Source organism: Trichomonas vaginalis, chromosome V (assembly GCF_026262505.1).
Source record: "Trichomonas vaginalis G3 chromosome V, whole genome shotgun sequence".
NCBI classification, from domain to species: Eukaryota; Parabasalia; order Trichomonadida; family Trichomonadidae; genus Trichomonas; species Trichomonas vaginalis.
In genome coordinates, this window is record NC_067207.1 from 2,905,182 (window position 1) to 2,923,669 (window position 18,488).

Genomic DNA, 18,488 nt, shown 5'->3' on the forward strand with positions numbered 1-18,488 from the left:
TTACATGATCCTCTCGTGTGCACCCTTAAAACAAAACAAGAATGTACATGGGTCGTTATGCCTAAGAAATTTAAAACGGTCTAAATTACGACATTTGTAATCAACATCTTCTAAAAAGTTATCGAAACTTTCTTTTGCTTTTTCATTTAAAATATACTCCTCTTTGAATAGATAAACATCTGTTTTATTTTCAGTAATTGTAATATTTAAAGGTTGGTATTCATATGATCCATAATTAAAATTGTAAGTGGCAGCAGTACGCAGAACAGTACCCACATCGTGATCACTTTCTTCCACTTCTGCATAATAAGTAATCACTGGTTGCTGTTTAAGGAATGATTTCAAATATTTTTCATTATTAATATTGTGTAACATCATGAAAAAAGATCTGGAATCAAATTTTTTGACGAGGCATAACACAAAAAGAATTAACAAAAAAATTGGATATGCATAACATATTTGCATGTTGGTTTCTGGAAATTTAATAAATCTACCCTCGAATTTTTGATGGATGTCATACAATTAATTATATGAGATTCTCTCAAAAAGTCGATTTCTGTCGAGATAAATAACTACATGAAATGTAATACTTTGATCTTCTTTATACATAGATGACATTGATGTTCATCCTTTATTTAGGTTCCAAAAAATTCTTGTAAAATCTCTTTTTTAGACAACAAAGATATCATGTGATTTATTGATCTGCAGTGATAAGATATATATTTGATCAAATATAATTTGGGCCTCAGGTAGCTTCGCTTGCCCGAAGGGCAAGCACGCCACCTTCGGCCAAATTAAATAATTTTTTGAAAAATTGAATTATTCACTATTTAGTTGGCGCAAAGCACCAACCAAGTAATGAAGAATACTAATATATGTTTACTTAAAATATGAGTAAAATTTCTGAACGAAAACTATCAAAAATAATTCATAAAAAATATAAAAATAAGAATCTAATTTATTGTAGAATAAATATCCGCAAAGTCTTCGTAACATTCTTAATATATAGTGCTCCCAAAATCTCAGTAGTGATATCTTTCATATCTATATACTGTCTTAACTCTATCGGCGCTTCGCGCCGATATAATTAATTAAAAAAATGAAATGTCAAATTTTTGTAAAAATTTATGACATCTTTGAAAGAAATCCTTCCTATAGACAAATACAATGAATTAAGGAAAATCGGTATAATTACTGACAAGCTTTATGATGTAACAGAAAAGAATCAAGAGATTTTAATTCACCAAATACTTTCTTTAATGGAAAGTAATTCAAATCTTATACGAAATATCATAAATAACATGTTTACGATATCAAAGAAAAGGTTTAAAATTGCAGATAGATTCGGAGAAATACTTTCTCGCATTGCAAGTGACAATTCAGAATACAAATATTTAATTCGAGACGAACTTACAAATAATTTTACTTATAATAATTTTTTACTAATACATTATTGCTGTAGGCATGGATTGTTCGAGCCTTTTAGTCAATTAGACAGAGCTGCAAGTAATTATGTTTATAACAACAGAATATTTTATTGGGATTGCAATATGATGCTTTATTTTGGAATATATTTGAAAGAGTATAATCATGCTTATTTCAAAAAACAATATGATCACATGAATTCTTTCGAAAACAAATTTCATCTTGTAAAAAACCTTTTAAATCCTTCTCTTCAGATTGATATTCAAAAAATATTTCATGTTATAGATTATACAGATGCACCTGGTTCACTTCGTTCTATTGCTTATAGTGATGATTTAGAAAATTTTCTATATATTTTGAGCATGCAAGAAACCTCCAACCCTTTAAGAGTTTTTAAAATTCATTTTGATAATGATATTTATGGCAACTCAAAATTTTTTGAAATTATTTCTTTTGTTCCTTCAATGAGAATCATTAAATATTTACTGACAGAAACAACTTATTTTCAAGATCATATACAGGCGTATTGGATGAAAGGTGGCTGCATCGAATTAATCAAATTACTACCAAAAAAAGTAATAACAAATAATTATTACTTTTTATTACAATACCATTATACTTCAATCCTTGAATGGGCTACATCATTTATAAACGATATTGATCTAATTAAAATTAATGCAGCAAACAATAACATTTCTTATCTTTTGGATGAACGAACAGAAATAGATGATATTGATTCTCTTGGTGATGATGAAAAGTTGTTTGTTCACCATTGCGTGGAAACTTTGTTAATTAAGCTATATTCGACATCAGATTTACAAAAAATTGGAAAATTCATAAAAACAGCTGCTAAATATGATGTTGGATTATTTTTAGAAGAATGCTTAAAATATCAGGATATGATCATTCAAGAAAATATTCAAGAAAATTATGAGGAAATAAATAATATTTTGGTCGAAAGTCTCAAAATTACTATAGACAGAAAGAATAAATATTGCTTTGATATTCTCATTAAAAACAATATAGATCAATTTTACAAAGATAATCAAAAAGAAACACTTTATGATCTTGCATATCAAAATATATTTTATACTGCATTTGACACCTTAGTTTCCAGAAATCTTCCAACACATTTCCATCCAGAAAAATATTCAAATATGAATTCTTTTTTCAAAAAAGTTCTAATCAAAAATCACTATCCTGTCGAGAAGATAATCGATTATTATGATGAATACGATTATTATGATGAATACGATTTTTATGATTATGAATATCAAAATCAAGATGAAGATGAAGATCAATGATTTTTTTAATATTTTACTGTAAAGCTTTACATAACACATTCATTAGATAAAATCTGATGTTTTATATTATATCTACTTTTCATTGAATTATTAAGATGATATAAAGAAACTAATAGATAATTCATAATTTTATATGTTAATCATGAATTAATTTATGAGAATAGGTATTTATGTAAAGATAATGAATAAAGTTATTGTTGAAAAATTTTTTGGAACGCGCGGTTTTTCAGAAAAAATTGAATTACCCCCATTCAAATAAAAATATCGTATTTTATCTAATATAAATAGAGATTTATCATTCTTATACAATAAGGTATGTTTTTTAAAATAAATTATCTCTATATGTGAACTTGAATTTCTCATCACATTATTGACAATCCAAAAGACATTCGAATCTAAAGAATAAAAATTCAATTTCCTAAATAGAGTAGATTATCTTTCTATTTCGTTCTTTTGGCCAAATGTAATTTTGAAACAAATATTCAAGAGATTTAATTAGAAATTAATATGAAATCATTAGATAGTTGTTATTACTATAACAATTCTATTACTTGTATAATGATACAGTTTTTAATCGCAATATTCCAATTTGATTAAAGAATTTGTATTTTAGCATCATATCTATTATTCATATATGAAACATTTCGATTATTTATCATGCTTCTAGAATTTTATACTTGAATGCAAAGATCGATATTGGCCGTTTAAAAATTCGAGTAGGTGACAAAAGTGCATACTCTTAAATTAACCTTAAATGTTGATTTTTCGATATTTTCGGTATTAACCTTATTGTAAATTTTTCCGGTGATAAATTTATCACACTGAGGTTATTTTTCCGGTGAGATTTTTAACCTTGATTTAATGAAATTAATATATATAAATTTTATTATTTTTAATTTCGAATGAGTATAATAAAATATTTTTTATATCGTCATAACTCTCATCACTGTTGTGATTCCAAATGCGATTATTAAGGTTCAAGTCGCTAATGTTTTGAATGAAGATAGAGCAGTAAGAATTCTTACAAGGGCAGGTAATCAGATTGTTGAGCAAAGAGCTTCAAAACACGATGAATGTTTGAAATTAATTCAACACATTTTGGAAATTGTCGAAAGCCGAAGGATTGAACCTAATGTCCTTATTCCATCTTTGAAGGCAATATTAAATTTGGCACAAAGAAGTTTAAAGGAAGAGTAAGCAAGATTAGATAATTTGGACTTTTTTTAAAATTAATGAATAAACAGTATATTTTTGAAGTGTAAGCTTATTTACCTGAAGCTATATTACTTAATATAACATTCAAAGTATTATTGCTATTTATTGGAGAACAAATTTATGTAATTTTCACATGAAAATTGATAAATTTGTATTTCCTTATGATAATCAATTTTTGTATTTGTAGAGAGTCTCCCTGCATGATATCAAGACTTGGCTATAAGTCTTTATCCATTTTTGAAAATTGTATTGTAAATTGTAAGAATTTCTGAATACTACTACTATAAAATATAATTGCTTATCTATGTATATTCTCCCTGCATGATATCAAGACTTGGCTATTGGTCTTTATCCATTTTTGAAAATTGTATTGTAAATTGTAAGAATTTCTGAATACTACTACTATAAAATATAATTGCTTATCAATGTATATTCTCCCTGCATGATATCAAGACTTGGCTATAAGTCTCTATTCATTATGAGTATGATCCCATTTTTTTTACAAAAAGTGCCGAATTGCAACTTTGTCCCAATCTCTTAAAAATTCTCATATTTTTTTCTTCCATACTAATGTTGAGGATTTTGCCATCAAAACATGAATTTTATCTATTACTACAGTTATTAAAAAGTATTTCGCGCTCAGATAGTGAAAATATTCAACTTTTCAAGAAATGCAATAATATAGTTAGTATACAAGTCTTGGGTATGGTGGCACTGCGTTCCACCTTACCCAATACTTGTGAATTTGACACTTTACAAAACCGTTAACGTATATTTTACAACATGAACGCAAAAACTAACTTAACCTTAAATATTTACAAAGCCGCCAACAATTTTACCTCACTAACGAACTCACTAATGAAAAAATAAACGTTCTCATAAATTTTCCTCAATATCTTCATCATCAGTGTTAACCCTATTGTAGTCATACTTGAAGCCATAAACTTTCTCTAACTTCTTAACGTACAATTTACATAACTTACCTTCGTCATCGTATGGTTTAATGATATAACTATTTCTATCTTTATAAACAGTCAATGAAAAGTCAACTGGTCTCGGATGTATTTGAAAGAACATGTTATGCTCAGGAAGGAAGAATAAATGTTTAAATGTATGTTTGTTATACTGTGGAATTCGAATGAGTTGCTTTTGTTCTGTCATTTACATCCAAATAAAAATTTTCAGTAAAATAAAAAATAAACTTAAAAATTAATGATATCACCACTCCCACACGTATGAAAACATAGCACAAAAATAAATTTAGGTGAAGTGGTGAGATCTCACCTCTTTTTTCACCTCTTTTTTCACCCACTTGAATTCATTACTTTATAACTCTCTTCCTTGGTTTCTTTTTAGTTGCTTTCTTTACGTCCGTCTCCAACTTGACTGTCTTTCTTCTTCGTCCGTAATGATACCAATTACTTCCACCAGTCAATGGGTCAAATGGTCTTTCGTAAGGGTTTCCATACATTCCATAGGGACCATACGGAAGAACTGCTGGTGGAAGTTGTGGAGAAGAAACATTTTCTTTAGTTCCATCGAATCTATTTAAATGCATTGTTTCACCTTTCATCTGGTCATTAAAGTCTTTTGCGTGTTTTGCAAACTCATCGTCCTTTCCTAAAGCATTTTCTGACTCAGTCGCAACCAAATTGGATGCTTTATTTATGAGCCCTATTTTATTTAATCTTAACTTCTTTGCAACCCAGCCTCCAATCTTCCCTTTATTTGCATCTAATGTCTTTGAAACCCTTCCTCCACTCATTTTATTTACTGCGTCATAAGCTCCAAGTGCTTTTGCTCCAAATGCTAATGCTTTTGTTCCCATTGCGCCTAAAGCTGCCCAAGCTACCATTTACACCATATTAAAATCATCTCTCTTCAATATTATCTCATAAAAGTTCTCGTTACTGGAGAAAGTCAAAAACATAAGCGTTCTCACGGGCTTCGCCCTCACTGCTTTGCGGTCTATCTAACTTCTTTCTTATCTCATCTATACGCTTCAAAATGTCTGAACAATTGCTAACATCTTCTACAACAGTTATTTCATCATGAATGACCTTCAAAGAACAAACTCATTTAATATGCTATTAAAATCATCTCAAATAATGAGTCCATCCTTTCCATCTTTTGTAGCACAACATCTTTCATTGAAGAAGGTTCGACAAGTCTTATGTTAAACTTACTGACAAAGTTTGTTATACTATAATGCTTCGCGGCGAATACATGTAGTTTGAAAGACATAATATAGATTCTTCAGCAAATTCACTTATACTGGATTTTATAACAATGTTCTCACGAGACCAAATACCACCAATTGACAATCTTGTAAGCAATCCTGCTGAACCTTCTACTGTAAACGTCGATGGTAACATTCCACGAAGGTCATCTATTGACATCGTTGAGTCACTGATTTAAATATTTTCTTAAAGCAATCGTCATTATCTAACCATGCAATAGCTTTGAAGTTTTCATTCGAATATACATCTGCTTCATTAAATGTAAATCCTGACTTCTTTGCAGAGATGACTTTAAAATCTATTGAGTTTGTTTCAAAATTATATGCTATGGTAACTTCTGAAGGTAATGCATGCCCTTCCGCAGTCAGTTGTTCTCTCACTACTACCGTTTGAAGCTTTGTATTAAAAACTTTCATGTCATCTCCTGTATCTAAGTTCACATACACAGCAACAGGAAAACTATCTTGCTTCTTTGTTTCATCATTATACTCAAAACATTAAAGTTCTTCAATAATATTGTTCTTCCTGCTGGAATACTTCGAACCTGTCTGATTTCAATAGCTTTCTCACCTCCTACATACTCTACCCAGTGTCTTGGATATTCATAAGTATACTGACTTTCTTGAATTTTGGTTGGTTTCATCATAACATGTTCATAGTATATCTTTATACTCTTGTCAGTTAGACTCGGTGCTATGTTCTGAATATTCTGACTTGCATTTTTAATGGAGATAAAATGAAGCATTTTAATAATGATGTAGATGAAGACATGAATGAAACTACAGACAAAACTTAACTCTTCTCTTATTCTTCCTTCAGTAAGGACTATGAGTTCTGTTCAAATGGTGTTATTTCTATTGTGGAAAGATGGGTCAGGAAGACATTCAACCTCATTCGTCATATACTCATAACAGAACGTTTAGGAAACGACTCTTACTATGACCAAATCATATATCAGCAACTTCAGACTCTATGGACTCAACAGCGAAAACATTTATGTCAAAAGTTCAAGCCTCTGTCGTTAAAGTTCCAGACAGTGAACTCATTGAATTTCTTCAACGTTACATTCGACGTAAGAGAAAATATTATGCCATCGTTGAATTATACAGTCAGGAATGCAAAAGACTTCTGAGGAGATGAAAGAATTATTGACAAACACCACTTACGTCAATACTCAGAGTTTACGATATGAAACGACTTACAAACTACATTCTGTCAAAACTTTCAAAAATACCCTTCAAAAAGTATCCTTCAAACACTCTCGTTTGTGACGACTTCGCCGGAAAAGGTTTAGGTGTCAAAGCCTGACACACCATTAGCTAACATCATACTAAAGTCAGACATTACATTTAACTGTAGCAATACTTATGCAAACATGGAGGTTTTAGCTTTAAACATAAAACGTCTCATAACTGACTTCGTTATCTTTCAAGGTTTTCTCACGTTATGACATTGAACTCATTTGGAAACAGTCAGGTATAACATTACCTTTTGAAGAAATTTGGGAAGCATATAAGTCTCTCATCTCTCCTCGTTCATACCTTGAGATTCATATCATGACTAATACATTAAAGTCAAAAATATTCCATGGGAACGACCAACATTGTTTTAAATCTTATGCTTTAATTGACTGATGGTAAACAAATTCATGCATCTCTGTCGCCATTTCTGTTAATATTTTGCTGTCATTCATATCATCCACTTCCCCATCGTTAGCTTTTGAGGATATGCGTTAGAATAGCTGTTCTTAAATGAAGGCTTTTCACCTTTGAGAGCATAAACTCTATAACTTTCTGCATACTTTATGTTTGAACCTCCTGAGCCATCATTGACATAAATTTTATAGGCTTCCACCCTTTGTTCATATTCCTGCTTCTTCCCTTTGCTCTTTTGTTCAGTAGTTCTACATCTTTATACACAGCTCCTGTCTCAGTGAATTCAACAATATTTTCATTCGTTAGCTTTACATTCAAACCCTTGTCGAGTATATTGTTCATTTCATACATATAAAAGTTTTATTCTATATGAAATGAGAAGCAAATCCATCTTAGCTGTGCCGTTAATGTTCCAATTGAACCAACATCAAATGTTGACTCACGAACGACAAACAATATTGTCATAAAGAACTATAGTTCAGAGTGTTTGAAAGAAAAAGAACCAGAGCTGAAATCCGTGAATTTAAACTCAGCTTCAAACGCTAACGCTACATCAGATGTTAAGTTAGAGTATCCACCACTGGACCAAATTCTTTCAAGAGAAGCCAACGACAACCCTTACACAAATGTTCAAACAAATCCTTCAGATAACGTAGACCATTACCTTCTTCAGTTATACCAAACAATTTTACTCAAAGACGATAAGAAGCTTTTGACAAATCTTATAAGTAAGAACCAAATAATTCTAACAAAGGAGGACCTTGAAAATATTATATCACGAATAACAGGAAAGCAATGTGTCATTGACTATCTCGACCCTGAAATCGAATGCTGTGGTCAAACTCCAATATTCATGAAAATAGGTAACATCCGCATCATTGAAACACCAGGAACTACAGGAGTTGAGTTTAAGTATATATATTCGAACGAGTATACAAAACTTTCAACAGAATATAAGCTTTGTCTTAAATATGTTTTAGTAAATTAAAGCAATTTGTAATATCTATCCAAAACTTCTTCAACAGTATCGAACTCATCTTCATAATGCAAACCTAATCTTATTGACTTGGTGCAGTTTTCACTAACACAATATTTTTCTGTTCTCTTGACTGACATAACTAACTCATTTGTTTCATCAAACAGCAACAACCAAAGTTCATGCCCTAATACATAACATTCATACTTTATATTTTTAGCTCTGAGTTCTCTTGTAAGCTGTTGCATTTAATATTTTCTAAAAAGTCAACTTCAACAGTCATTCGCACTGGTGCCTTCAGTTCTACAGGCTCTCCTTGAAAGTCAACAAGTCTGAATTGCATGTCTTTCAAATTATGAGGACTAATGCGAACCCATTTACCTAAATGAGTTGCTATGACAGGAACGTTTGGAATGAACATTGAATTGACTGCATAACAGAAGGATTTATATTCTACTGAACCTTTACTATTAACTCCTGAAATACCTGTGACATTAGCTATTTTTGACTCAATGTACAAACAATTACCATAACATACGTATGGAACAGATTTCATCTCAATCGTTTTGTCAACACTTTTCAAAGGAAATGTCATATGGTATGCTCCCAAAAGAAGTTGTACTCTATGACTCATTCTTGGTATCTTAAACTCTTTCGCATAACTGAACTTCAAAACTCCTGCAATAAGTTTAACATTCATCAAGTTTTCTTCGTTATCCTTGTTTATTGTAGTATTTATGAGAGCATTTAACACTCCAGCTAATGTTTCCATCTTATATTCTACATTATTGTGAAATCTTATTTCGTGCTTCTTTCCATCTATTTCAATCTCCATGAAATCTGTTTCATCTGTTATAACGAATGAAGCAATAGTATTAAAGTCAACCATTCTGAATGCAAGTGGCTCATTCTGTAGACCTAAGTTTGTTTGTAGCTTTACTGTCCCGTATTCGTTTGGGTCTGTACTTTGCAAATAGAACAACATTTTATTCTCATTAAAATATGAGTATAGCTGCATATGCGTATGAAGCTGACAGAGCTAAACGTTTATATTTTGGTCAATACTCTCTCACACTTACTGACAAATATATTGTTATCACTGATGGAAATACTGAGAAATACATAACATGGAAGGACTATGAAAAGTTTGACCCCATTTTAACTCCATGCACTATGCCATTCATTGTAAATGGTGAAGTTGTCATGAAGAACGACACAACAGTATATAAGTCTGTTCATGAAGCGTTAGAATATATGTTGAATTATAATCCCGAAAGATTTGACCCAAGCACTACACATGTGCAATGCCTTTTATTAAGGACGGTGAAATCGTAAGAGTTCCGAATTCAACGGTTTACACAGCTGTTCAAAACAGTTTACAAAACATTTTAGCGAATATCTTTAATTCAGAAACTACAGAAATAAAATTACCATATATAACAGATGCTAAAGAAATTAAATCAAAAACAACACAACATTATTTACGTCACTTAATGATTTAATGACTTATATCATTAATATTCCTGCACCAACTACAGCATTTGATCCAAACTCGACGGTTTGCAGTGTACCTTTCATAAATGACAGTTCATTAATTACTTTAAGGGATTCGACAGTAAATGAATCATTAAAGGCGTCATTAATGAAAATCATTGATTTTAATTCATTCATGAATACATATAATTCATTCATTAATGTTTCATATGCTTCTAAAGAAGGTGAGCCAAAAACTATTGATAAAGCGGTGTATGAAATAAAAGCATCAACGACGAAATTGAATTCGTTAACTTTTGACGGTGATAGTTTCGTTAATGACATAACATCGGGGAAAACAATTTTAACGAAAGAATACTTAAAATCTCATGTTAGTGAGTTCGTTGAAATTGAAAAAGAAGGTGGAATTAAGTTCGATCCACTGAATTTCATTTTCAGCTTAGCGAATGCGGGTGTTAGTTTCGCTGAATGGACAACTATACAGAGTGAAATAAATGCAATATGGACGTTTTTGGGGTCAAAAGCGGGAATGGGTGAGCTTGTAAATGCTGCAAGAACATTAGGTGAAACAGGAAATTTTGTAGATGGTTTTAAAAGACTTGTTTCAAATGTTTTAACAAACACAAAGAAATTATTTAGATATACCGTACATAACGGACGGATTTTCGAACAGATAGCAACAAACCCTCCGGTTATGGCTGCGTTGATGATGGTTAGAGATATAAAACCACGTAACGACGGGAACGAAGAACATGAACAACAGGATACTGGTCGGGTTATTCGAGACATTAAAAACGTGTATCCTGAAGTTATTGATTTATTTAGAGGAGTTAATGATTCAATTTCAAAACATTCTATAACCCTCGATGAAGAGAATAAATTAACAGATTATATATTCGTCATTATTGCAGAATTAATGAAGAGAATAAATGAAAAAGGAATTGGTGATATCATTAATGTCAGCGATGTAATGATGAAAAGAAATTTTGACTCATTATTTACAAAACGAAAACAGAATATAGTCTTTATGACGTAATTACCGAATTAATGAAAAAGATTAATGATAATAAGAGTTCTGGCGGAAGAGTTGAATTAGAAGTGAATGATGTTAATGAGAAATTAGCCGAAAAAGCAGACAAAAATGAGCTTTTAGCTCTGAGTGATAAAGTCAAGAACCACGTTCATTATATAACTTCAGACGAACAGATTATAACGGACTACCATGGATATTTAACACGAAGTGATGAAGTGAAGACAAAAGATGTTAATGAAAGAAGATATAAATTCATTCGTGCTAAAGGTTATGATATACGCTGTACTGTACAGTATGACACAGGTAAAGCACCAGAAGCATTTGGTTATAACGATGAAATTTATGCCTCTACTTTCTCTGTTAACGGTGTATTAGTTGAACCAAGATTTACATTGAGAGTTAAGACAAAAATAACCGTTGAAGATGCTATTAAAAGTAAAGCTGACAAAGATGAACTTGACGCAATGAACAAAGTTTTGAAATCTCATAAACACAATATCTGATATAAATGAACTTCAAGCTACATTAGACAGTAAAGCCGACAAGAACCATACACATAAATCTTCACTACTGTTAGAGCAGACGACATAATATTGAACTATACCCTTGGTTCAAGTGCACCTTTAGAGAATCCAAGTACAAGCGTAAAAGATACACTAATCCTTAAATAGTAAATGTATGAACATTGAAGGTCATGCCAGAAACTTTGAAGCACATGAACTACAGCAATGTTAGATAAGAAAGCTGACAAAACTTATGTGGATGCAGAACTAACAAAGAAATTTTCGAAACCAGATACAATGACATTTACAACAGAAATTATAAATGGCGAACCAGCAACTCCATTTGAATTTGTTAGAGGTCTCAACCAGATACTTTTGAATTTTCTTGGATAATTCTATTGAACTAACATTACATTATAAAAGTGGAACAAATGCAACATTTCATCCGGGAGATACATTCCAAATGGTATTTAATGACATAAGTTCTTTAGAATATGTTTATAGAGTTATGAGCATATATGATTTAATATATCCTATAGGAGCTGTTTATACGTCTATGAATCCAATAAATCCAAACACTTTATTTGGTGGTAGATGGTATGAAATAGTTGACAGTTTTCCATTCTACACTAATACGCAGTCAATGAAGATGGGAGGTTCAAAGAAAATAGGTATTGAAAACCTTCCTTCACATATGCATAGGTTCAGTGGAAGAACATCTGTGGAAGGAAACCATTCACATTCAATAACAAAAGATATATATAAACAGGTAACCTCTGTGAACCGTATAAAAAATGAACATCTACATGCCATATGGTATCAGGTTTTGTTGCTTCATATGGCGTATAATATTTTTGAGGGGGCCTGTCACTTTTTGGTTCTTTGATCTCCAAAATACTGTAAATTCTTCTGAGTTTATTGTAGGAAACTGAATAAACATTTTGATCCGTGTTTAAACGCCAAAACATCTTTTGGATTCCGCACTTATATTCCTGAAATTTTTGGAGAACATATTGCAAATTTTCAGGAGTAATATCATCTGGTGCCGGACCAGATTTAACGTTTGGGGGTGTTAAATTTGTATTTGTGTATGCTGCTTTAAGTGTGTTTTTCGAAATTGATCTAAATTCACACTTCATTTCATCCTCGTATGGAACTCGCTTACACGCAATTAAATAATTGAGTTCGCGATATTCAAGTTTTTCGCGTGTTTGAATTAACCACCAAGAAGGAATGGTTGGTCTACTCATAATAAAAAATGAAAAGCCAAATTCTCTCAAAAAGTTAAGTAGGACCAATTTTTTATAAAAAAATTCAATTCCATTATGAATGTTAATTAATTTATATAATTATTGAATAAAAAATTTTCTTTGAGATTATGAAAAGTTCTTTGAAAAGTTATTTTTTCTCATTTTTAAATATTGTATTAGCCTATTTATTTATAATCCAAATTAAATAACTTTAAATTCAATATTTAAAGAATAATTTTGAAGGAATTGAGTTACTTCCCCCGATGATAAAATTGAGAGGTTTACATTTTGATCGAACTTAGCATGCAACATTTGCAACCCCAACTTAATGGGGCTAGTATCCTCAGCTTCAGAAAGTTCTATTCCTGCATTTTTAAGAGCTTCATTGACATAATTTATGAGAACACCATACTGAGGATATAACTTATATATTTTATCTCCAACAGTTTCTTGTATTTCCTCTTCCTCTTCATTTGTTTCGCCGCCTTGTGGCGCAGAGTCTTCTAAATCTCTTGGCATTGCCTGTATTGCATTAAGTGGTATTGGTTTTGGTTTTGGTGGTGTATAATTTCTAAACAAGTTTCTAGAGAGATATATAAAACGCTGTGTTAAGTTTGTTATAGTATTTGTTTGAAAGCCTGTTCTTTTCAATAATTTGTCGAAGTCTTGTTCAACTCGAGAATTAAGCTGTTTAAATGCTTGGGCACATCCTTGTAGTGAACTTGAATTATTATCTACTTCCACAGTTAAGTTTAGGATATCTGTACATAACGTTTCTATAGTACGATTGGCAATGTTTAACGAATCTTGAAATGTATTAAGAGTTCCTGCAATAGTATCGAAAAGATTGGTAGTTCGTGTAATGAAGGTACCTAGCTTGTCAAAAGCATTTGTGCCAGTATCTAAAATTTTTAGAGCATCTCTAAGACCTTTTAAAGCATCTGAACCAACAATTGCCCATAACTTTCCAACTTGGTATTGAAGAGCTCAATATGAAGCTGTTGTTAAATCAGTATTTATTAAGTCCCATATCCATGTTTTTGCAGCACTTCCATCTTCACCATTTTTGCCATCTAAGCCATTTTTACCTTGTGGACCTTGAATTCCTTGAGGACCTTGAGGTCCCGCATCTCCTTTATCTCCTTTAAGTTCATCTTTATGTTCATTGTAATATTCTAATGTCATTAAATGCACATCTGGAGTATTACCTGCAATACCTAAAATTTGTTTTTCATTTACGACTCAATTTTTGAGACATTTAATGTTGTCGTCAAATCGAAAGCTATTTAATAATTCAATGAGAACATTAAGTACTTTAACTAATGAAGCATCCAATGTAGAAGTTATGTATTGAACTGTTCCGTCGGTTATGACAGGAACTCTGCTAGTAGTAATGAAAGGGTCATATGTTTGCAATGTATTAAAGTCAATAATTTTCTTTTCATTTCCGTCGTCAATAATAATATCATGACCATCTACGGTTAATGTTGTATTTTCATTTACTAATTCATGTGCTATATTAGCTTCGTTAGTTTCATAAGCATATGCGGCAATAGTCATTATTTTAATAAGAATAAAATGTTATTCTATTTGCAAAGTACTGACCCAAAAGAATATGGGACATTAAAGCTTCAAACTAACTTAGGACTTCAGAGCGAACCATTAGCATTCAGAGTTTTAGACTTTAATACTACAGCTTCCTTTGTCATAACTGACGAATCGGATTATATTGTGTTTGAAAAGAAAAAACAAATTATGTAGTTAATTTTAATAACGTATCTAATTATAGAATAGACAAACTTGACAAAGTATTAGATGAGCTTGTAAAGGCAAAAATAAATGACATGAAAGTCGAAATGACTTCAATAGGAACTTTAAAATTTAGTATTGAAAATAAAGAATTTAAGATAACATGTATGAGTCATAGAGCACAACTTTTACTTGGTGCATACCATATGGAATTACCTATTTCAAGTGTTGACAATGCTATTGAGATGAAATCTGTTCCATATGTATGTTATGGAAATTGTTTATATGTGGAATCTAAAATAAGTAATATAACAGGTATTTCAGGAGTTTATAATAAAAGTTCTATTGAATTTAAATCTTTCTGTTATGAAGTAAATTCTATGTTTATTCCTCATGTACCTGTTTTAACATTTTATCACGGTAAATGGGTAAAAATAATGCCACATCATTTGAAAGATATGTATTTTAGAATTGTAGATTTTCAAGGAGAACCAGTAGAATTAAAAGCACCAGTTAGAATGACTATTGAAGTAGATTTTTGGTCAAATGTTAAAACAGATGTCGAAAAAGAAGATTCAGAATTAAATATTTAATTCGCTAAAACATATTTTAGACAAAGTTTATAATCTGAAGAAAGTTTAGTATATTCATTGGAATACCTATATTTAAACTCAACTCCTGCAGTTCCTGGTGTTTCAATAATTCTTATATTACCTATTTTCATAAATATTGGAGTTTGTCCACAACATTCTATTTCAGGGTCGAGATAGTCAATGACACATTGTTTGTTAGTTATTCTTGAAATAGCATTCTCCAAGTCCTCCTTAGTTAATATAATTTGATTTTTACTTATAAGATTTGTCAAAAGTTTTTTGTCGTCTTTGAGTAATATTGTTTGATATAACTGAAGGAGGTAATGTTCTACATTATCTGGAGAATTTGTTTGAACATTTGAATATGGGTTTGTTTCTGCATCTCTTGAAATAATTTGGTCCAATGGTGGATACTCTAACTTAACATCAGATGTTGCATTAGCGTTTGAACCGGTGTTTAAATTCACTGACTTAAGTTCTGGTTCTTTGTCTTTCAAATTTTCTGAACTATAATTCTTTATAATAATATTATTTGTAGTTCTTGAATCCACGTTTGATGTTGGTTCAATGGGAACATTAACGGCACCAGCTAAGATGGATTTGCTTCTCATTTCATTAAGAATAAAAAGCTTTTAATAACATATAAATGAACAATATATTCGACAAAGGTTTGAACACAAAACTTACCAATGAAAATATGGTTGAATTTACTGAGACTGGAGCCGTATATAAAGATGTAGAATTTTTGAACCAAAAAGCTAAAGGGAGATATAGAAATATGAATAAAGGATGGAAACCAATAAAAATTTATGTTAATGACGGTTCAGGAGGTTCAAACATTAAGTATTCAGAGAGTTATAGAGTTTATGCTAAAAAAGGTGAAAAACCAAATTATAAAAATAGTTATTCAAACTTATACCCTCAGCATATTACAAATGGAGAAAAAGACTCAATGAATGACTTCAAAAATATTAACAGAAATGGAGATAGAGATGGTTGGAACTTATTTACAACACCTCAGTTAAAAGTTAAGATTTAAAATAATGTAGGTCTTTCCCAAGGTATATTTTTAATATTTATTGTATTAGTCATGACATGAATTTCTAAATATGAACGTGGAGAAATTAAAGATTTATATGCTTCCCAAATTTCTTCAAAAGGTAATGTTATTCCGGACTGTTTCCAAATTAATTCAATGTCGTATTTTGAAAAACCTTGAAAGATAACGAAGTCAGTAATGAGACGTTTAATGTTTAAAGCAAGAAAACGCCATGTTTGCATAAGTATTGCAACAGTTAAATGGTAATGTCTTACTTTAGTAATGAGATTCGCTAATGGTGAGTCTGGTTTTGAAACTAAACCCTTCCCAGCAAAGTCGTCGCAAACTAACAAAGTATTTGAAGGATATTTTTTGAATGGATATTTTGAAAGTTTTGATAAAATATAATTTGTAAGTCGTTTCATATCGTAATCCCCATTCCATTGTCTTAAATGATGTTTAACAATAATTCTTTCCATTTCTTCAGAAGTCTTTGACATACCAGATTGAATAAATTCTACTATAGCATAATATTTCTTCTTTCTTCTTATATATCTTTGTAGAAAAGAAATTAACTCGCTATCTGGAACTTTAACTACAGAGGCTTGAACTTTTGACATAAATGTTTTAGCTGTTGAATCCATTGAATCTGAAGTTGAAGAAATTATAATTTGGTCATAATATGAGTCATTTCCTAAACGTTCTGTTATGAGAATATGACGAATGAGATTAAATGTTTTACCTGAGCCCATTTTTCCACAATAGAAATATACACCATTTGAACAAAATTCGTAATCTTTGCTAAAAGGAAGAATGAGTGAAGAATTTAATTTTTCAGAATTTTCATTCATATCTTCATCTACTTCTTTAAATAATCTTTTCATTTTATCCCTATTAAAAATGCAAATTAGAAATGTTCAGAACATTACTCCGCAACTTAATGACAAGAGTATTAAAATTTATTACGAACATACATTTTTGACACCAGTTAATATAAATGAAAATGTTTTAACTTATGAATATCCAAAACATTGGGTAGATTACGCAAGCGGTGAAAAAGCTATTGAAATAAGACAAATTCGAACCATTCCTGCAGGAAGACTAATACAACTCGTTAACTTTAGTGTTGTAAGAGAAGAGAAAAAATATCCATTACAAATTTATTTAGATTTAAGTCCACAAGAAGATATGACAGTTTTCAATGCTAAACTTAAAGAAATGTTGCAAACTCAATTAAATATGGCATTGTATCCAAATGCAGAAGAAATAGAAATATCATATCAATCGGATTCAAATATACTGCAATTTAAAATTAATTCAAATCTCAAAGATAAAGTAGGATTTTATTTCAATGACGCTGAAACACATTCAAATAGAAACTTTCAAGCTATAACGTGTCTTAAAGACGACAGTTTATTTCAAAATTTAAGTAAGTTCAGTGCTGAAAAGATAAATATAAACCAACTTGAAGATTTATTACCGGACAACGTGTCAGTCAGTGGTTCAGGACATTTATTAACAAATATAACTTTTGAAGATGTTTGGTCTCGCGAAAGTATGTTATTAAAATCTAGTATTAGCGATTTCGCTGAAAATTCTGTTCTTGGTTTAACAAACTGTTATTATTCTCCACCAAAGCATTATAGTATAACAAATTATGTAAATAAATTTACATTAAAGCTTTTTGAGCCATCTTCGAAGAATGTTGTAATACTACCAAACGACTTGAAAGATACAATACTTATTGAAATGATATTAATAGCATTCTAAAGTTTTAAAATATAATAAATGAGTTCGACTACTCCAAGTAGTTGGGGAACACCATTTAACTCGCGTGAAAGTTCTCGTCAAGCTTCTCCAATTTTTAAACCAGGTCCTGAACTTCCTTACACTGGTCCTGCTGAAGCACTTTTGAGAAATACACCACCAAGAGTTCCTACACCATTAAATCCATATTCTTCACCTCGTTTAAGTCCCATTGTTCCTGTTAAAAGTAAAGGTGTCTTGGATTA

At 30.8% G+C, this 18,488-nt stretch overlaps 11 protein-coding genes and 1 pseudogene across 12 annotated transcripts, besides 5 other annotated features; 4 read left to right on the forward strand and 8 right to left on the reverse strand.

Moving 5' to 3' along the window:
* Window positions 1-25: part of a mobile genetic element that runs on past the window's edge.
* TVAGG3_0268870 (uncharacterized protein) lies at window positions 1-375 on the reverse strand (the record flags this gene model as incomplete). Its single annotated transcript, XM_001297923.1, has 1 exon — window positions 1-375. The coding sequence occupies one exon, from the start codon at window positions 373-375 to the stop codon at window positions 1-3; it is 375 nt and encodes a 124-aa protein (XP_001297924.1).
* A 763-nt stretch (window positions 376-1,138) lies between these two features.
* On the forward strand, window positions 1,139-2,759 carry TVAGG3_0268880 (uncharacterized protein; the record flags this gene model as incomplete). The annotated part of the gene is made up of 1 exon (XM_001297922.1): window positions 1,890-2,729. The coding sequence occupies one exon, from the start codon at window positions 1,890-1,892 to the stop codon at window positions 2,727-2,729; it is 840 nt and encodes a 279-aa protein (XP_001297923.1).
* Window positions 2,760-3,443: 684 nt separating this feature from the next.
* Window positions 3,444-3,656: a mobile genetic element.
* Window positions 3,657-4,481: a mobile genetic element.
* Window positions 4,482-5,027: 546 nt separating this feature from the next.
* Window positions 5,028-5,265: a terminal%2Cinverted (terminal inverted repeat of Maverick-1C transposon ID:TVAGG3_0268910).
* Window positions 5,028-18,488: part of a mobile genetic element that runs on past the window's edge.
* TVAGG3_0268920 (protein of unknown function, DUF4107 family) lies at window positions 5,266-5,799 on the reverse strand (the record flags this gene model as incomplete). Its single annotated transcript, XM_001293374.2, has 1 exon — window positions 5,266-5,799. One exon carries the CDS (start codon window positions 5,797-5,799, stop codon window positions 5,266-5,268), a length of 534 nt encoding a protein of 177 aa, XP_001293375.2.
* Window positions 9,024-9,587, reverse strand: TVAGG3_0268930 (uncharacterized protein; the record flags this gene model as incomplete). The annotated part of the gene is made up of 1 exon (XM_051228525.1): window positions 9,024-9,587. One exon carries the CDS (start codon window positions 9,585-9,587, stop codon window positions 9,024-9,026), a length of 564 nt encoding a protein of 187 aa, XP_051098255.1.
* TVAGG3_0268940 (uncharacterized protein) lies at window positions 10,317-11,138 on the forward strand (the record flags this gene model as incomplete). Its single annotated transcript, XM_051228526.1, has 1 exon — window positions 10,317-11,138. A coding segment is annotated over one exon (822 nt), but the record flags the coding sequence as incomplete, so codon positions are not given.
* On the forward strand, window positions 11,357-12,350 carry TVAGG3_0268950 (annotated as a pseudogene). Its single transcript has one exon. A coding segment is annotated over exon 1 (994 nt).
* TVAGG3_0268960 (transposase-related family) lies at window positions 12,550-13,095 on the reverse strand (the record flags this gene model as incomplete). Its single annotated transcript, XM_001295190.1, has 1 exon — window positions 12,550-13,095. The coding sequence occupies one exon, from the start codon at window positions 13,093-13,095 to the stop codon at window positions 12,550-12,552; it is 546 nt and encodes a 181-aa protein (XP_001295191.1).
* On the reverse strand, window positions 14,083-14,280 carry TVAGG3_0268970 (organellar and viral DNA polymerase type B; the record flags this gene model as incomplete). Its single annotated transcript, XM_051228527.1, has 1 exon — window positions 14,083-14,280. One exon carries the CDS (start codon window positions 14,278-14,280, stop codon window positions 14,083-14,085), a length of 198 nt encoding a protein of 65 aa, XP_051098257.1.
* TVAGG3_0268980 (organellar and viral DNA polymerase type B) lies at window positions 14,338-14,655 on the reverse strand (the record flags this gene model as incomplete). Its single annotated transcript, XM_051228528.1, has 1 exon — window positions 14,338-14,655. One exon carries the CDS (start codon window positions 14,653-14,655, stop codon window positions 14,338-14,340), a length of 318 nt encoding a protein of 105 aa, XP_051098258.1.
* Window positions 15,434-16,048, reverse strand: TVAGG3_0268990 (uncharacterized protein; the record flags this gene model as incomplete). The annotated part of the gene is made up of 1 exon (XM_051228529.1): window positions 15,434-16,048. One exon carries the CDS (start codon window positions 16,046-16,048, stop codon window positions 15,434-15,436), a length of 615 nt encoding a protein of 204 aa, XP_051098259.1.
* Window positions 16,473-17,360, reverse strand: TVAGG3_0269000 (protein of unknown function, DUF4106 family; the record flags this gene model as incomplete). Its single annotated transcript, XM_001321962.1, has 1 exon — window positions 16,473-17,360. The coding sequence occupies one exon, from the start codon at window positions 17,358-17,360 to the stop codon at window positions 16,473-16,475; it is 888 nt and encodes a 295-aa protein (XP_001321997.1).
* Window positions 17,377-18,246, forward strand: TVAGG3_0269010 (uncharacterized protein; the record flags this gene model as incomplete). Its single annotated transcript, XM_001321963.1, has 1 exon — window positions 17,377-18,246. The coding sequence occupies one exon, from the start codon at window positions 17,377-17,379 to the stop codon at window positions 18,244-18,246; it is 870 nt and encodes a 289-aa protein (XP_001321998.1).